General features: G+C 35.8%; 1 protein-coding gene across 3 annotated transcripts in view; it reads left to right on the forward strand.

Annotated features, from left to right (window-relative positions):
- Positions 1-21086, forward strand: part of LOC150102756 (guanine nucleotide exchange factor for Rab-3A-like) — a 242009-nt gene that overhangs the window by 174838 nt on the left and 46085 nt on the right. For all 3 annotated transcript variants that reach the window (XM_090398866.1, XM_090398865.1, XM_090398867.1), the window contains one exon: positions 11395-11474. In XM_090398866.1, coding sequence (XP_090254992.1) covers positions 11395-11474 — 80 coding nt within the window. The remainder of the gene's footprint in view (positions 1-11394; positions 11475-21086) is intronic.

A 21086-nucleotide genomic window follows, 5' to 3' on the forward strand; every position in this document is an offset into this window, starting at 1 on the left:
GGTAAATGTGGCCCTGATATTGTAAGTAGTAGTACTACAGTCAATAGGTCTGAACTCTAACTGGATTCAAGTCATCTGATATCATTTGCAGCACACCCCTCCCTCCTCTCCTATCCTCTCTATTCTTCCTAAAAATACTGCACCCTTTATACTCGATACCAGTTAGTATGTCTGATTCTGATAACCAGGTCTCACTAATGCCTACAATCTGAGGTCATAACTTATTGACTAAGGCAACAAACTCTACCCCTTTGTTTCTGATACTCCTAGCATTCATGTACAGACATAATAATCTACCTGCATGTTCTTTTGTATACTCTTGTCTGGTCTGCATGACACAGTTGAACAACTTGCAGATCACTATTCTTCGCTATTATATCAGGAGTCTTGAAAAGCTAATAACTGGTATGAAACCTAACACTGAGTGTCAGGGAAACTAAATTATAAAGGGAGGAATGGTGAGAATGCAGTTGTAGGAGCAACAATGTCATATAACTATGTTAATGATGGGAATGGGCTTTATCATGGAAATGTAGCCAAGGAGAGAATGATTTCAACTTTGTTTTCGCCATGTTTGGACCCATCAAATGTGTGCAAAGATGTCTACAAACGTGGCAAACACAAAGTTGAAATCATTCTCTCCTTGGCTACATTTCCATGATAAAGCCCATTCCCATCATTAACATAGTTATATGACATTGTCGCTCCTACAACTGCATTCTCACCATTCCTCCCTTTATAATTTAGTTTCCCTGATACTCAGTGTTAGGTTTCATACCAGTTATTAGTTTTTCAAGACTCCTGATACCAAACTCATTCAGGTGTAATCCATTCCTTTTACAATATATTATTATATATATAATATTCCAGATCCAAATCCGTGATATTAACTACCACTCAAGTACATACTATTGGGTTGGCAAATAAGTTCGTTCGGTTTTTCAGAGTGGAATGAAACACGTTATTTAATATATATAATACATACTAGTCAGTTATATATTGACCCACTTTATCAGTGACCTCTTGCATCTGTCCACCAACTTCGTTATGCTGCGTTTATAAAAACTCCTGAAGTTTACTGGCGAAAAACTGATCCAGGTGTCTTTTAATAGCCTCCTCATTAGCAAAGATTTTCCCTTTCAGAGAATTCTGCAATGATCGGAATAATGAATAAATGAATAAATCAGAAGGTGCCAGGTCCAGTGAATATGGAGGATGCGGCAAAACATCCCAGCCAAGACGTAACAATTTACTCTGGGTTGTTAATGATGTGTGTGTGGGGGTCTAGCGTTGTCATGGTGAAAGGCAACTCCTTTCCGATTTGCCAATTCAGGACGTTTTGTACTAATTGCATGGGCCAGTCACATTAACTGTGAGCAGTAGACAGTTGAATCAATCGTTCTGCCTGACGGTAACACTTTGTATTGGACGACTCCTTTATAATCCCACCACACAGAGAGCATGATCTTCTTTGGGTGCAATCCTGCTTTCGAGGTTGTTTGCGGCGGTTCGCTCTTGTGCCCTATTGATCTTTTATGTACCATGTTATTGTACATGACCCATTTTTCATCTCCCATAATCGTCTGCTTCAAAAATGGGTCATTTTCTTTTCCATCATATCCATCTGTGATTCACTGCGATGTCGCAGCGAATCACAGATGGATATGTTAGCAGTCATATTGGCCTCAGTCAATTCATGCGGCACCCAAACATTAAGTTTTGAAACATATCTGAGCTTGTGCAAATTGTTTTCAACGCTTGCGGGATATGTTCAGTATTGCAGCAATCTCCTGCACTGTTTGTGACGGATTTTTCTCGATGACATCCTTCACAACACTCGAATCACCTTCGGTCGAGCATGAGGCGCATCACTGACTCCGAAAATATGCCAATAATGTATGTTATTTCCTTTCATTTCTAAAAATATGTTACACACACACAACTGAAGTAGGCTGAACGAAAATTCATTGAAAGATTATGTGAAATGTCGCCTTTCAACTGCGCAATAGTGTTGTGCTACCGTGCAACAATAGCGACAGGCGAAGCGGCGTAAACTTCGAATGAACTTATTTGCCAACCCAGTACTGTGGTATACAACTAGACATATAAATGGTGCAGCACTGACAGGATATATTTTATATCCTGTCTTAATTTTATATAAATAATTGAGTGAGAAAAGTTAAGAAACCTTTCCTTTTTTTTTTTTTTTTTTATTTTTTTTTTTTTGGCGGGGGGGGGGGTATTGCTTAATTATGGCCACTGATCAGAAGCACAGTGTTTGTGTTAGGGAATGATGAGTTCCCTAAACATATTAACATAATGAGAATACTGAATATTTTTTTCAGACTGCAGAAAAGATAAGAGATTGGAAAAAGATTTGACATGTGACATAGAGCTATTTGCTGATGCAAAAATAGGTAGGGTAATCAGGAGCTGCTGTTATGGAGTACTTGCAGAATGATTTGAATAGTCTGGAATTGTGGACATGTGAAAATGGTTGTCATTTCAATGTTAATAAATGTAAAGCCATGAAGTTTGACATGATTAGATATCCCATTTCATGTTATATTGGTGGATTATGCTTGAAGAAACTGATAAGGCTAGAGATCTTGGAGTTTTAGTAGACAGGAAGTTGAAGTTCTGGAACCATATATCAAAATTGTAAATACAACTCAGAGAATAATGGCAATGCTGAAACAAACCTTGACATGTAATGATAATGAAGTCATTTTGCATCTTTACAAGGCCTTGATAAGACCTCGTTTGAACTATTGCACACATGTCTGGTCTCATGGTTTCTGTAGTGATTCTGATATAGTGGAGAGAGAGTGTGTGCAAAGAAGAGTGTCAAATATAATATTAGGATTGTGGAATACAGATTATGAAGATAGACTGAGAAATTGTAGGCTGCTGACACTAGCAAACAGTAGAATGAGGGATGATATGATTGAAACTCACAGACTTCTGAAAGAATCATACAGGATTTCAGTTGATGGAGTTTTTCATACTTTCAAGAATGGAGTTAGATAGATTTTTCTTCCATTTTTCACTTTTTTGGTGCAAATAGTATGGCCTCCCTCAATGAGTTTCTGACTTCCTGGAGGTCTCTCTAGGAAGTTTCTGACTTATTTCTGGAAACTTTCAGTATGCTTTCTTCTTGTTTAGGACCGCTTCTTTAACTTCTTGTGTCCACCATGGGGTTCTTATTTATCTATGCTTGCAGACAACTTCATGACATGCCTTCCTAGCTGAATCAAATCAGTGTTTTCTTCAGAGCTTGCCATTGAGACTGCGAGATTCTTGTTTTTTCCAAGTGTTTCATTTTTTCTTTGGTAATGTTTATATAGCTGATTTACCTCTAAAAGCTGTTCAACTTTAATTATTTTAAAAACTTTATACTGGTCGTTTCAGTGCAATATCCATTTTTATCTTACTTATCATTAAGTAATGGTCACTTCCAATTTCAAATCCTCTGTAAACCTTTAACCTGAAACAGTATGAGGACATAGTCAATGAGGCTTTACATATTTTTTGAGTTTTCTCTCCACCTGAACTTGTGCACATCTTTATGTTTGAACATGGTATTAGTGATGACTAGTCCATGTCCTGAGTGGAAATCTCCAGCTGATACATACCATTATTATTATCTTTTTCCTTTTACCCAATTTTTCACAAAACTTTCCTATATGCCTAGTGGGATTCATTTCTTACTCTGCTGTTTAGATCTCCATGAATCACTTTTTCCATTTTTCTTTATGTTAGCTGTCTGCTCTAATGATGACTCAAAAAATTCCTTAGAAGAACCTTCTGTGTACCATAAGCACAAATGAGTTTCATTGTCCATTTCTTCATTTTGTAAGTTGCCCATATAACTCTACTTGAAACTGCCTTCCACTTACCATGTTCATCTTCATGTTTGTTATTGAATATTATCGCTGCTCCTTCCTTTCTTTTATCATTATTGTCAGGATATAACATCCTATACTTATTATTTAGTAAGCCCTCACTTGTTATTTCAGTAATGCCAGTTATGTTCACATGGTACTTTTCCAGTTCTGCAAATTTGATTTCCTTTCCATTGATCCTCCATGTATTAATGGTTGTAGCTCTTCTGATGTGAGGTTTATCTTCTTTTAGCTGTTGAGTTGGAGTTTGTTCCAGCAGTCCAGGGTGAACAGTTTGTTCACTGTTCATCCTAGACTGATTTTCCCTGACAAAAAAAAAAAAAAAAAAAAAGAAGTGGGGTCCTTGTTTAACTGGGTGATGCTTAAGCTGGCATGAAACCTCATCATGCTGTGCCATCATATGCATTTGTGGTTTAAGCCAGTAGAGAGTACAATTTGGTTAGCTAAGTTATTAATTGCTGGGTCAGCCTCATTTGTTCAGTACTCAGTAGATACTAATACGTGAAGGTAAGGATTGGACATTAGGTCAGAAGCCTCAGTCAGTTTTCCTTAAAGGAATTGGAGGTCTCCTCCCAGTTATTTGGCTTTGACCCTTAAGTGATCCCCTAAACATATATACATATATAAAATACTCTTGTAAATTTCACATGTAAATCTTATAGTTATTGAGGTTATTAAATTTGAAATGAACAATAGTGATTTCATATTTTTACACATCAGTGTATTAAGTTTTCTGTCAGTATTCCATTAATTAATAAATTATAATTTTATACAAGCATCTGTGGAATTACTGAGTATGTGGTAAACATTTAAAATAAAAACTTAGCAGTATAATTTATTCAGGCATCAAAAGAAAGAAATTTAGCATAAACACAGAGATCTGTGACCAAATTCAAAATTAAAAAGGAAAGAGTAGTAATCTTAAGACATACTATGACCATGCTATTTTTTTTTTTTCTTCCAGAAGTATGAATATTGGCATTGGTATCCTAATCTAGTTTTACATTAACAGAATAACAATTAATACATAATTAACAAATTGCATATAAGAGAGGGAATTAAGGTAAGGTAAGAAAGATTCTACTTACCTTACCTTACCTTACTTTAATTCTGGAATGAACATTTTACCTTGCTTCATTCATAGTTATCTATACCAAAATCATCAAATCTTCCATTGAATTCCATGAGAATCATTAAAGAATATAGAGAAAATGAAATAAAGCTAATTATATATAAAAGTAGTCATACACAAGACTTTGGGAAGGATGTGCATGTTTGTGTGTTCCATCTTACCTTTCATGTTGTGACACTTCCTTTTGTCATGTTATTTGGACATGACAGGCCATGACCAAGTAACTTGGCTTCTTAGAAACTTACTGCTTATGATACAGTGGTTAATCTTGCCTTATTTTGTTGTCTGTAAATTGTGTGTTCTTCTGGTTAGTTCGCCTGTTTTGTAGGATGAAAACCCTGCTACCTTTATATGGGATGGCTAACTCACCTTCAGTGAAAAGTCTCATATAAAATTTATCATATTCTAGATGGGATTTGAGTCTATGCCTTTTCAATGAAGGGCACGATTGATATTGACTTGGCTTTAGAGGTTTTATGTAAATCTTGCCCACAAAGGATTGTAAACTTGTAGTATGTTAGTCCCGTAGGTGAGATGTGGGTTAGCTGATTTGGAAACTCTACTCTTGATGCCAAACATCCATTATATTCGATTTATGGAGTCAACTACTGTTTGAGATAAAGACTTTAATATTAAAATTCTACATTTTGACCTTCACATTAATATCATCTGGAATATACACTTAGTGACCACTTTATTAGAAACAGTATTTACTAACAAGTGGCACCACCTTCTGAAGTCTGGGGCCAGCTTAGCCCCCAGACATCAACCCAATAGAGCATCTCTGGGATCAGGTTGCTGCAAACTTGTTCCACAAGTTTGCAGCAACAGCCACCACCATCCAATCAGCAAGGATAACTTTACACTAACAAAAGCAGAAAGAAAAGCTTAATATGTAATTGATTTGCAAGAATGTGTTATCCAGGTGAAGATAATGCAGGATTTGATATAAACTGGAAGTGTTTTGTATTAAGAAATCTTAGCATAAATGCAGTTATCAGATTGGATGGAATATCAGCTAATGCGTTATGAAAAAGCACAGCAGAAAGTGCAGTGTCCCTAGCAAGGTGCTATTGTCTCAGCATTAGCATAAGCCTAATAATGGAAAAGTTGGTTAAGTTTAGAATTCAGGAATAGGTACATTGGAATATTGATACCCTATGGGAGCTGTGTAGCTTTGTGAAAGAAATGTCTTCTTAGTAATTTGTTCATCTGTCTACAATAAAGTGACAGTTAAATTGGATGAAGGAAATTGCTGCACCGTGATAGGACAAGATACTGCATGGAACTTGACTGTATAAATTGAAGTAAATTTGGATAGACATGAAACTGATGATGAATAGGAGGCTAATAGACAGTTTTCAGAGAAGAATATAGCTGAGTTAAGGTGAAAGCAGATCAGTGGTATGCCACAAGAAATTTATACACAACAGTAATTCTTACAATAATGTAGGAGCTATCTGTGTTTATAAAATTATTTGCCAGAAGTGTAAATCTTTTCTACCCGTTCTGAAATCTTTCCTGTAATTTAGTGATGTATTTTATTTTAAGAACTGCAAAACACTTGTTATATATGAGTAATAGATGATGCACTCTGATGCACCTACTGCGTTTGCTAGAGTAGGCAGATGGGATCACAATAAAGCAAGAATTGTTAGTTGGCACTATTTTTAGTAGTGTCCAAGGTTGAGTGTCTGTGTCTCCAGAACTGAAAGAGTTCTTTCTTTACTTCTTTATCTTCTCCTTCAAGCAATCTGACAATTCCAGCTTTCACAAAGAGGCATTAATATTGGGTGTGTTCTGGAATTTTCTTCTAATCAGAATGTTCTTCTGTCTGGTAAGGTGTGTCGTTATTGCCATGCCTCCTAGAGCTACTGACAAAGTCCTTACACATCTAATTGTAAATAACATTTTTGTACCATACAAAGTAGGATGTTGCTGATATTGTGATCTTTCCTCAGAGAAATTTTTGGTGCATGGGTAGAGACAACTCTTTACCCATTGCTAAGTCTGTAACAAAATACTTGGTTCAAAGTCAGAAACAGAATACTTGGATTATAGCTTGGATCAAAGGACACAGCATAAAATGATTATATACAAGGGGGGGGGGGGCAGAAAAGTTCTGATAAACACCTAGAACAATAATGATATTTAAAGCAACTGATATAACCACAATATCTCTTTATCCCTTTAATCTCCATATTTCATCAAATTGTAATAATTTGTTCTTTTTTTTTTAGGATATATAAAAAGACATGTCAGAGGTTTTGAAGAATTTCAAAAACACAGAGGTGCAAGCCATCATCAAGTTTTTCGTACTGCAAGAAAAGTCCACAACTGAGATTCACCAAACTTTGTTTGAGATTTTAAGTGACTGTGCCCCAGCATATCCAGCAGTTGCCAGATGGGTGGCCAAGTTTAAAACTGGGCATCCTGAGAAAACAGATGCTCCCAGGTCAGGAAGACCTTCCACAGTGATCACACCTTGAAAACATCGATGCAGTGCATGATATGATCCTTGATGATAGACAAATACTAGCCAAAAGCATTGCCAAGATCCTGGGGATATCCAGGGAATGAGTTGGGGTCATTATCCACCAACATCTGGGAGCCCTCTGCAAAGTGGGTCCACAAATGTTCGAATGCCCACCAAAAGAGAGAATGTGGGGAGTTTGGGTCATTTTGTGAAATCAGGTGAACATTTTTTGGCTCGTATTGCGTGTTGATGAAACATAGCTTCGTCACTATGGCCCAGAGACCAAACAACAGTCAGTGGAGTGGAGACACAAAGGTTCTCCATGGCCAAAGAATTTCCAAACCCAAAAGTCAGCTAGGAAGGTTCTTGCCATTGTCTTTTGGGATATGAATGATGTAATCCTTACCAAGTACCTCAAAAAAGGTGAAACTGTTACAGCAGCAGTTTATTCAACAGCTCTGGAGAAATTGAAGGAGGTACTGAAGGAAAAACACCATGGGAAACTGAGCAGAGGCATGTTGCTTTTGCAGGACAATGCACTTGCTCACAAACCCCAACAGACAACACACAACTTGGGCTTTCAATGTCTTCCTCACCCATCCCATCTATTTCCTATTTCCAAATTTAAAGAAACACAGTTACAGCAGCAGTTTATTCGACAGCTCTGGAGAAATTGAAGGAGGTACTGAAGGAAAAACACCATGGGAAACTGAGCAGAGGCATGTTGTTTTTGCAGGACAATGCACTTGCTCACAAACCCCAACAGACAACACACAACTTGGGCTTTCAATGTCTTCCTCACCCATCCCATCTATTTCCTATTTCCAAATTTAAAGAAACACTTGAGAGGAACAAAATTTAGATGATGAAGTCATATCTGCAGCTGAGGACTGGTTTGCACAACAAAGGAAAAACTTTTTACTCAGAGGATTGCAAATGATGCAGCAGCATCATAACAAGTGTATAACCCTTCATGGGAAATATGTAGAATAACGTGTAAGTCACATAGTTCTACTTCAGTTCCTTCATGGTGATTATCCCAACTTTTCAGCACACGCTTGTATAAATTGCATGAAATTTTTAAAACAGAAATTGTTCAGCTGAAGACTATTGCATCATTTTTTGTATATCTTAACAACATATTATGTATTTCAAACTTGAAACATCAGATGCTTCATGCTTGCAACTCAGTTACCTGTTTACTTACTCTATTCTTAAGGTGTATGATAGAAAGTACAAGATTGCCCATTACACTTGTGTATGTGTATATGTGTGTGTGTGTAAAACCAGCATATCTTGCTACTACTGCATTACAGTAAAACCTCAATATAACAGACTAATTTGGATGAGAGGGTGTCAATCTGAAAGTACGTTATATAATAAAGTAGATTTTCCAAATGTGTATGTTAAAAAATTGACAACTTAGCTTATTTACGTTTTTACTTATGTAGAAACTTTTATGTAATTAAAATTAAGTACTGTATCTATGAAAAGTTTAATTTCACAGAAACATTTTCTATATATATTATTGCATATAACCTCACCGTGGTTTTGAGACTCTAAAAACAAGTCTACGATCTATATCGAAATAAATAAGCAAATATTTTTCCAAAAATAAGCTTTAATTATATTTAAATAAACAATGTTCTTAAAAACAAAACAAAATTTAAATTTTATAAAAACACAAAATATTTTCCCTATTTATTCGTCTTCAGATGATGATATATCCAGACACTTCTGTTCTGGCGTGAAGTTAATGTTCAGTGTTGAGGTGCTTGGTTTAGGTAATCCTGCTTTGAAATTAACTCTTTTCCATTTGTCCATATTTTAAGGTTAGGGGTACAAAGATGTGTTCTACCATTCATTCATCTCTAATTTTAAATTTATATTGAATAGGTCAATAAAGTGCATCCAGAAATAAACTGTTCACCACAAGTAAACAAATGCACACTACTGGGCATGGCTTAGCGCATGTCGGAACATCAGCTGGCATTGCATTAAAACTGCTGCAGAAAGTCACGCTAAGCAACAGAAGAACCAATTACAGCATAATTGGTGTGATCACGTGCTAATCATTTGCTGTGATTAGCACTTGATCACACCAATCACATGTGAAAATTAACACTGTTAATTTTAAAATGCTTTTAACTAAGATTTGTTTATAATTAAATTAACAGGGTTTTTTTTTATTAATTTTCTGTTATTTTTAACAAATTTTGGCAAATAGGCTATCACATGTTGGAAAAACACTGTAGTAACCTATTTGCCAAAATTTGTTAAAAATAACAGGAAATGAATTAAAAAAAACCCGTTAATTTAATTATAAACAAATCTTAGTTAAAAGCATTTTAAAATTAACAGAGTGTTAATTTTCACATGTGACATACGGACCAGAAATTTTGTCTGTTAAATCGAGATCTGTAAAATTGAGAGTTTACTGTACTTGTTTTAAAGTGATTTTCCCATTGACCATCTGAGCAGACCATTCTGTGTTAGATGTGTATTACCTGTCAGCTGTACATATCTCATTGGATCTGAATGGTCTAATAAACAGACCAGTTTTGTATATAGTAGAAGAAATTAATGCATATATTTTTTTATTCTGTAATTTAAATCATTTTAAATTCTTTTAAATTTAAAACTTTTCTTTAATAATTTTGTTATAATTCCTTTTAAATCTTTACAGACTAATAAAAATATAAATACATTAATGTAATTTGGGAGCTTCTATAGGTCAGTTGGTTTAGAAGAGCCCTTTGGTTGTAAAGACCTTGACTCGAATCCCATCTATGATGTGAGGAACTTTTATCAGGTCTTTTCAATCAATTGGCGATTTAGCCATTCTCATATGATTAATTCGGGTTTTTTGTCCCTCAAAACAGGCAAACCGGCTGGAAAAACAGAAGCAATATACAGATATATGCCACTTTGGGAATAAGGATTAACCAACCTATTCCATCAAATATAGTTTCGAACTCTTGTGCAGTGAAAGTGTAAAACAAGAAGGAATGTTATTTGAGAATTAACAGAATGCATTATCCTGTATACTCTGAATCAAAGGATAAAAATTGCCTGAAATTAGGATTTACACATAATGTGATTGGGGCATTAGAGTTCCCCTTATGTTGAATGGGGAATTGTGTGCCTTTTTGTCCCACAGATGGTACTAAGAAAGAAATGGAGGAATTTTTCAAGGGATTAGAGAAGGCAGTTGACACAATGAAAAAGAAAAAGTCAGTCCTTGTTGGAGATCTAAACAATAGAGTAGGAAATAATTACCAGACATATAGAAATGTTTTGGAAAAATTTGCAGAAAAGTGCAAAGCTAATAATTATTAGTGGATTGAACAGATGGCATCAATTTCATTATCTCATTAAAAATTAGGGTATTAGGAAAGAACTTGCCATTGTTAGCATTCAGGAATGTGTTAGTAGAACTAATCTCAGGTAGTATGGTCATTTTAACAGAATGGAGACGAAGATTAGCAAAATGTTCTTTGCGAGATTAGTAGGAAAAAGACTCAGAGAAAGATCAAGATGTAGATGGATTGATACAGTAAAAAGTGCCTAAAAAGACAGAAATATAAGATCTGATAATATTGGAATCTTGACAAATAACAGATTAATTTTGAGGAAAATAATTGATCAGAAGTTAGTAATAATGTATCTTTTTCATGTAGTACTATCATAGTTATCCTGTATATCTCCTGAAGGTACTTATCAAGAATATAATGATGTATGTGATTCAGTAGGTGTGGGGAGGGGGGGCAACGGATCTTATACAGTATTAAATGTTATTCTTCTCATAAGATTTACTATGAGTCATATTTTATTGTTGTTTCAAGAATTATTAATAGCAACATTTTAATTTTATTTTTCAGCTTTCAAAAAGAGTCCTTTATGCTGTTGAGAATAACAATATGGTAATCGAATTACTTACTGACAAGTCTAAGTTTTCCAAGTAAGTTCATTATAAATACGAACAGTAAAATCTAAATATGATACACATTAAATTATTGGTTACAAATCATCATCATCAAATTCCTGACATGTACACTCTCAAGGAATGTACAGGATAGCATGATAGTACTACATGAAAAACTTGCATCACTAACTTCCTATCAATAATTTTGTTCCAAATTAATCTGTTATCTGTCAAGATTCCAACATCATTAGATCTAATATTTGTAATTTGCTCTCACTTTATCGGTTACAAGTATGATTATAATTAGTTATTATAAATGATTAATAACTGAAAAATATAACAACTGTTCTGAAAAATTTCCTCAATATTAATCTTGTAAAAACCTTTCAGTAATGTGTATGTTTCAATCATATCACCTCTTTCCTGTCAGCCAATTTCTTTAACCCACAAATCTTGAACCCGTCCTCATAAGGTTCATTCATAGATCTGCCACAATCTTGGTCATTTGTCCCTGGATCCTCTCCACCTCATTCCCAAGAAACCCAGGTGACCAGATCTGCACACAGTAGTCAAGATGGGGGATCTTACCAAGGCTCTATAAAGAGGTATAATAGCCTTCTTATCTCTGCTCATCAGGGTATTCTACAGTAACTAAGTAATCCAATGAGCTGCTTTAGCCAATTTTGCAATATGCCATATAAACTTTAACTCTTTATTCACTAACACCTGCAAATATCTAGTTTCATCAGTTTCCTGGAATACAGTTCCATCAGTGTGGTACCCATCTTGGAATCTTTTCACCCCAAAATACATAATCTTAATCTTTGCCACATTAACTGATATCCATTCTCCTTTGACTAGACCCCCTAGTGTATTGAAATCATCCTGCAAAATTATAACATCAACTTTGTTAACTATTGCTCTACCCAATTTTTCATCATTGGCAAACAACTGAATAGTTCTTCTCAGATCCTTTCCTATATTGTTAATGTACAAATTAAATAGTAGCGGCCCAAGAACAGAGTCCTGTGGCACTTCATTAGTCACAGGCCTTCTGCTGGACTCTACTTAGTCTAGCCATAAATACTGTTGCAACGTGAACAGTGTATAAACCTTTAATCTATTACTAATCATTTACAGCTTTCAGCACATACAAACCATATGTATAACATGCATGTAGCAGCACTCAACATTTGAAATGTCCCCTTTTGCCTTGATGCACACCTGAAGGCTGAGGCCACATATTCAATGGCAGCATGCACAACATTCAATGGAAACCCTATCACTGCTAGCTCCAAATCAACCTTCAGACTGAGGCAATACTGAGGTGTCATTTCTTGCAGGCTAATCTCTCAAGCTCCAACCACAATTTGAAGACAACAGATTCAGATTGGGGCTTCCAAATGGCCAATCAGAATGCAATATGTGATTGGGCCATATGCCTCCAACCACTGTTGTGTGGTCCTCGCCTTGTGTGCAGGGGCTGAGTCCTGTTGAAAGGTCCACTGCCTACTCTGAAACAAGGTGTTGTTCACAGGCCATACCGCAGGTTCCAGCACAGTGTGTTGATAAACTTTGGCAGAGGTTTTAACTTGTTTCTTGCAGAAATGCACCTTGAATATAGACTGATACATTGTCCTCTACCAAACCATCACTTATGTGGGGTAATAACCTCTCTGAATCTTGGGTGCTATAGTAGATGCTGTGTGCGACCATCTGGGGTATCTACCTGATCGTTTTGGCAGTTAAGACTCTTCAATGAAAATCTTCTCATCTGTGAAGAGGATATTGCTGTATCTGTTGTTCATGTACCACCAGAGAAATGCCTTTGATTTTATCACCCTCTGCTGCATAAGTTGTGGTATTAGGAAATGTCTAGTAGAACAATGATAGGCTCTCCCTCCCCAGGTCATCAGTTAGTACACATGACATCATTCTCTGTGAAATGTTCATCTCTTGCGACATCACTTTCTATGTTCTCACAGCAATACAGTGGAGGCATGCCTTCACAACTCTCACAAGCTGTTGCATCCTAATGCAATGTAGTTGACCTGTTCCTTGGCGGTTAGATGCATCTTCTGTATCGTTATAATCGTTAATAGTCCAACACACAAACATCCTATTGATCCTGAGCATTTTTAGCATGTTGAAAATAAAACTTGTGAAGTGCTATTAGAGCTATACAGTTCTCATAATTCTCCCACTGCATATTAACCCATATAGCTAGACAACTCTCTACTGATAAATGTGTGAACACACAGCAGCTCTAATAGAATCAGTGGCATAATTCTGTGGGCAGAGTTGGGATGTGTGGAAATTGTGACAGTATTTATGGCAAGACTATGTACTCCTGAATAAACTACTCTCTGATATCTCTCTATCATCCACTCTCTTTATCCACTTCACCAACTTTATATCCATCACAATGTGCTGCAATATATTGATTGGAATTCCATGGTATCCTGTCAAAAGGTCTTTGCAAAATCCAGCAGTAGAACTGGAAATCCATTACCTTTATCCAACTCAGCTGTCACTGTCTTATAAAATATGAGCAACTTACTTAGGCACCATCTACCCCTTCATGAAACCATGTTGCCCCATAGTATCCCATATCTGTCTATCCATTCCTGTAGGTTGCTCTTGACCAACTTCTCCAGTACCTTCACTACAATTTCTGATATGCCAACCAGTCAATAATTTGCTACATCATTCTTGGGGCTCCCTTTATGAAGTGGAACTATTCCCCCCCCCCCCCCCTGCAACTAACCCAGAGCCAAGACTTTGATTAAATGTAGTCTAAGGCATAGCCAATTCCCTAGCACCTTCTTGTAAAACTCGATCTGGTATACCATCTAATTCCATACTGTATTCACATCAGGGATCTGTAATATGCTCTGTACCTCCAGTTCATTTACCTCAGTTTCCATATAAGCCTTTGCATCTCTTGTTACTGCAATATCTCCACTTTGATGATATACTCTTGCAAAGTGTTCACTTAGTAATTCTATTTCATCTGATTCAGTTACCTGCCTACAATCGGCATTCTTTAAAATCATTTTGCCATGAACATTTTTCCTTTGACTTGCAGTGTACCAAAAGAAGTTCGGGATTACCTTTGGCTTGTACTGCTAATTTCCTTTCATACTCTGTCTTTGCCTTTCTTACCACACTGGTTGTCGTTCTGGTCTGTGCTTTGTACTGCTCATGTGCCTGTTGGTCACCTCTCTCCTCTGAATTCCCTCCAAATTTTTTTTTTTTTAATAGCACCTGCTTAATGATGATATTCATCCATTTAAGTCCTACTTGATTTATCTCCTGACTCTAGGTATGCAGTCTATTACTTTCCTTAAACACTCCTGTACCACTTCCCATGCGCTATCTACATTTAGCCCTAGCAGTTTTGCATGCCATAGCACTGATCCAAGCAATTTCCTAAGTTTGTCATACTTAACAGCCATTCAATTATACATATACTCCAATAATAAATTTAGTTTAATCCTTTATCCAAGTGTTAGCAAACAAAGTTTGCCCCTGAAGATATTTCAGGACTGAGGCAACTCGTAGCAAAGGTGGACCAAGCTCTTATCACTCCTGTCTCAGTATCTCCCATAATGAAAATCACATCTCCTTGTGGATATGTATAATGCTATGCATTAAGGGAAGGGCCACTACCCAGACCGGTTTTGACCTTTATTGAGGTCTCATCAGCAGTATCACCCAGAAGAGGTGATACTAAGGCAGAAGCAATGGAGAGGTCATATTTACCTATACAAGTTGCCAAAAGGTGTGCCACCTTATTATTAAATTACTCTGGACTCAGAGAAAGATGTTTAAAGTTTATTTTCCACTTGGTTAGACTATAATAAATTTAGTTTAATTCTTTATCCAAGTGTCAGTGAACAAAGTTTGCGCCTGAAGATACTTCAGGACTGAGGCAACTCGTAGCAAAGGTGGACCAAGCTCTCATCACTCGTATAGGTAAATATGTCCTCTCCATTGCTTCTGCCTTAGTATCACCTCTTCTGGGTCTGATGAGACCTCAATAAAGGTCAAACCTAGTCTGGGTAGTGGCCCTTCCCTTAATGCATAGCATTATACATATTCGCAAGGAGATGTGCTTTGCATTATGGGAGATACTGAGACAGGAGTGATGAGAGCTTGGTCCACCTTTGCTATGAGTTGCCTTGTAGCAAAGGTGGACTGTGCAAACTTTGTTTGCTAACACTTGGATAAAGGATTAAACTAAATTTATTATAGTCTAACCAAGTGGAAAATAAACTGTCAACATCTTTCTGCCTTAGTATCACCTCTTCTGGGTCTGGCTCCCACTGACGAGACCTCAATAAAGGTCAAACCTAGTCTGGGTAGTGGCCCTTCCCTTAATGCATAGCATTATACATATTTGCAAGGAGATGTGCTTTGCATTATGGGAGGTACTGAGACAGGAGTGATTAGAGCTTGGTTCATCTTTGCTACGAGTTGCCTCAGTCCTGAAGTATCTTGAGGCGCAAGATACTTCAGGACTAAGGATAACACTTTATCCAAGTGTTAGTAAACAAAGTTTGCTAACACTTGGATAAAGGATTAAACTAAATTTATTATAGTCTAACCAAGTGGAAAATAAACTTTCAATACATATACTCCCTTTTAAACACATTTAACCAACTCCCAGGTCAAGACCATATGATCTCTCTCACTAGTTGGTGACAATGTGGTCATGTTGGTTATGGGCAATCTTTCTGGTGCAGTTACTAGATTTAGCACTCTCAAATCCTAGTACATACCATCACATGCTGCCTCAGGTAATTATTCTTTAGTAACTGTATAAATTTCATTTCCTGCCTCCAATGGATCCTTTCCTCCTTCCAATTTATGTTCCCATAGTTGAAGTTCTCGATAATAATTAGTACTAGCCTGCACCCATTGAACTTATTTGCCCATGCATACTATCCTCATCATCCTTTACACCCTTTGGTCTGTAGAAGCTACTAACCATATAACTTTTTTTTTTTTGCTGGCCACTATCTCACATCATATGGCCTTAAATGTGCTATTTACACTGGCCTGCAGTTGGACTCCTACTCTTTTTGATTGCCATTTATCAGCTATCATTGAATAATACTCCTTCCCCATTCATTTCTCTCTATCCTCCCTGAACACACTATACTCTTCACATTCTACATTCTATATTCTCACTATATCATCTTCTCTCAGCCATGTCTCACTAATACCAATAACCTTTAGCCTGGATGAAATAATCAATGCCAAAAATTCCTCCTCCTTGTTCCAAATGCTCCTGGCATTAATGTGCAATAGCCTCTTATCCCCACTGCTGTCCTTAAATTTTATACTAACTATTCCATTCCAGTTTGTTATCAGTGGTACTAACTTAGACATTTTATTATTATTATTACATGACACCTCCAGGTTTTCCAAGGATTCATTGAGGGAGGGCACTGCTCTACAACTCTTCATCTCCACCACTCAATCCACAAACTACAATGAACCATCATGATCTACTGCCCATCACCACCACTAGTATTTTCACTGACAGTCACAGACATCCATGCCCATGATAGGATTGGAACCACAGCCTTTTGGCTGAAGAGCAGATATGCTAACCACTTGGCCAACCAGGCCAGCATTCTCTACATTTTTACACTCAGCTGTATCCCTGATATCTGTGTGCTCACTCAACAGCTTTCCTCCTAAAAGCTTTAGTTTCCCTGATTTGGCATATCCACTTTCACTTCATCAAAAGAACACTTTTGCAGACTCTGAACACCAAATCCATGTATATGGAAACCATCCTTCTTGTATAAGTCCTTTTGTTCATCAAACTCGCTCTACAAATTCCATATCATTCCTCCTGCATAACCTACACATCTACTTGTTCACTATTGTGGCTCTCCTCAGCTCAACTCTGTAATACCATTGCAACAGACTTGCAATCTTAATTCATTCACTTTGTGCTACTTTTAGTAACTCTTTCCTACCCTTCCTCATATCATACTTTTCTCCTTTCAAATCGTTTGTTCCAGCTAAAACAATCAACTCTTTCACTTTATCCTTTTGTATCCTAATAGCCTTGCTAGCATCATTAATTTTTGCACGTAGAAACATGATTTTGCCACTCTCACTAATCACATCTCTTACAGTAGAATCACTGTACAAGACTCTCTCCTTAATTTTTTCCTTCTCTCTTAGTCAAGCATTTTTTCTCTATTCTTGCACATCCTTTTTTCTGTTCTCAGCTGAACTTCTTGCATTCACTCCAGCTTACACTTTATCTTTTATCACTCTGTGCAGCATGCTATCGCCCTCATTATGGCCAACTCTTCATTCTTTACATCTGTCATACTATTCTTTCGATCATCACTTTTACTCTCTGTCCCTCTCTCTCTCTCTCTCAATTGTGTCATTTTCGAACTCTCTTTCAGTCAGTCTTCCATTACTCCGTCATGCACACTTTCATGAGTATTCTCTGTTCCGACTACTGCTTCAATCTGTTGAGCTGACACATGCACTTCTGACCCTCACTTTTGTAGCATTTTCAGCATACTCTCCCACTACTATCACTTTCAAACCAAAGTCCATTTACCTTCAATAATGCATATATCTCAAAGACATTGCACTAGACGAAGTCCCTTTGGCTGATTTCTTTAAACAGTGATGCCTTGGAGGCCATGGTTCTGCTTTGCATTGGTGCCATATGCCATGCTATGCAATTTACCACAGTAAGACTATATTAACGATTAACTATATTTAAATAAAAATTTTAACGTATATCTAATTAACACCACAATACAATCTAGTTCTAATAAATTTTTAACTAATATCACTATTTTTTTCTAAACTAAACAAGCTCATTGTTTCTGAGCTCTCTCAACATAGGTTTATTATGATTTATTTGAGCAGTGATCTCAGTTTGTTTATTACTCAGTGCAGGACAAGCCCTGATTTCTAAGAAAAAGAGTTGTTCATAGATTCCCTTTCCACTAAAAATTATTGGGGGAAAAAAATCGATGCCTTTTGATTTGTGCCAGTTGCACATCACACACTGTGATGAGAAGTCATATTCCAAGTTGGAAATCTTTTTATGTCCATAGAAAATTCTATGGGTGATTTGATTCTGAAATGTTTGACCACAGGAATAAATAACAAAAATACCGGTTTTGAATTGGGATCTTCAAGTAGAAAACTTTAAACATGCTATCCTTGAAGAAGTTTGGAAATATGATTGTTAAAAAAAATGAATTTACATAAAGTACTGGTTTTCTTAACTAAATTAAACATGGCAAGTTCAGCTGCTTTAAATCTGGCTCTTCAATATGATGTCCAACATGTTGTTACATGTTGGACATCATCAGTGTGTTTCATATGGAAATTGGGATTTTTGCTCCTAGTAGTTCAGGATTTTCATCTTGCAGAATTGGCCAAAGAATGCACACAATTTTTCTTTTCATTGCTAAAAAAAATTAAAACCAGCCAGCCTCTCCTTGCTGACTTGTCTTATTTTCACAATTTTCTTTTATATTTTAAATTAAAAATATAAAATCTTTTATATTTTAAATTAAAAATAAAAAAAGATAAACTTTAGGCTATTTGTTTTCAAATCAGAGATAAACCAAAACTGATATTTATAATTCCATTTCATTGAAAATCTTGCTCAGTAATTTTATATAATACCAAACATTCTGCACCACCTATATCATTTCAAAATTTAACCATTGTATATTTTTTGAAACACGGGGTATATACATAGGACAATGCAACATTTGTTATACATATCTGCTCTCATGCTCTTCTCTTCATGTGATGTGTTAGAACACACCCACGCCCACACCAGTACCCAGTGGGATTTTTCTCTTTTGGTGTGGGAAGAGCAGAGATTGGAAGTATCTTCCTCTCAGTATGGGTTGGTTAACTTACGATTCACATTTTAGTGGTTGCTCTCATTGCATGGAAGGAAGTCTTGAAAAATTTCTGCTATGAGGATTAGCTGTAAATCTGCAAGTATTATGTTTTTCTCTGTTTTTACTTTGTACAGTGATAATTCAAAACAGTTTTGCACAGGAGTTATAAAAAAACAAACTTTCTGTACATTTTCCAGTCTTTACATAAACATTCAACAGAACTGATCATCATGCTTTAACTATCAACTGTTTCCATATTCTTATTGTATATATTCTGTTACACTATGAGACTTAATTGTTTGGTGATTGGTCTAATTATTTCTCTCTCTCTTCCTGATGATTTTACACAATTTTCATGACCTGTGGTCAGCTTGCACACTTCTGTTATTTTTCACCTGGGAAGACATGAATTGTATGCCACATTGGCCTGGAAATTTTTTCTACTATGTGCATCAGCCAAAATGCTTTGCTTCAAATAGCACATCTGCTAGACAGAAAAGTACTCGAGTCAAACAGAATTATATTTATAATATATATCGGCACATGCCTGAGAAATTCAGACATGTTTAAATGTTTTAATAGAGATTCTTTTAAAAGCATACTTGAGAATACTCAAGCTCAGCAAGGATGTCATTTTTAAACCACTCAAGATAACTCAAGCTTTACATTACCCTACATTGAAATTATACTGCTAAATATCAAGGAAGGAATTAATGAACAGTCATTTCAATAAGGAAATACCATGAGTAGGCATATTTAAATAAATTATAATACCAGAATAAACTCACTTAAAATATTATTTTATTAGTATAATTTTCGCCTAAGTATCAAAGGCATCTTCAGTACAAAGCTAATCGAACAATAACTGACAATTCCAAAAGGTGCCACCTAAGTAGCTAATGTAAGATAACTAAAAATAACTAAAAAAAAGGTCATTAAATTTCCTAACTTATTAAAAAAAATAATAATAAATAAAAAATAGCTTTGTACTGAAGATGCCTTTGATACTTAGGCGAAAATTATATTAATAAAATATTTTATGTTGTGAGTTTATTCCAGTATTATAATTTATTTGAACAGTCATTTATTATAGATACAATCAAAATTCTGCTGTAAGTGAAGTTGCAAGCATTGCAGAAGCTACAATTTTTACTGATTAATACTCAACTAATATTAATATGCATTATTAATATTAGTTGAGTATTGATGTTAAATCAGGTGTGAGACAAGGATGCACATTATCTCCACTGTTATTTATTCATCATTTACATGTCACATTATTAAAGAAAGTGGCATTAAACCTGATATTAAAATTGGAGACGTAATCTCAGATCTTTACTTTATGCATATGATACTACACTCCTAAATATATCTAGAACAAGTGCAGGATTCCCTAACTAAATTGAATGACTACTGTACTAAATTTGGTATTAAATATGGCACCAAAAAGATAAAGACAAATAGGCTGGATTAGACATAAAAGACTTGATCATAGAGTGGAGATAGCAGATATGAGTGTTCTTAGAAAGGTTAGAGAAGTTAACAGATGGCAATGATGGCAGAATCACCTTAAAAGCAAGGATATTAAGAAAGAACTCTCGAATGCCAACAATATCAAGTTCCTTTCCAGTATTCTGAGCACAGCTAACTTTAGGTGGATATGATCATATAAACAGAGGGGAAGAAGAAAGGTTAACAAAACTGTTTTTTTTTTTTTTTTTTTTTTTTTTTT

This window comes from Typopeltis vanoorti, chromosome 10 (genome assembly GCF_054136105.1).
Source record: "Typopeltis vanoorti isolate ZY-2024b chromosome 10, IOZ_Tvanoo_1.0, whole genome shotgun sequence".
Classification (NCBI taxonomy): Eukaryota; Metazoa; Arthropoda; class Arachnida; order Uropygi; family Thelyphonidae; genus Typopeltis; species Typopeltis vanoorti.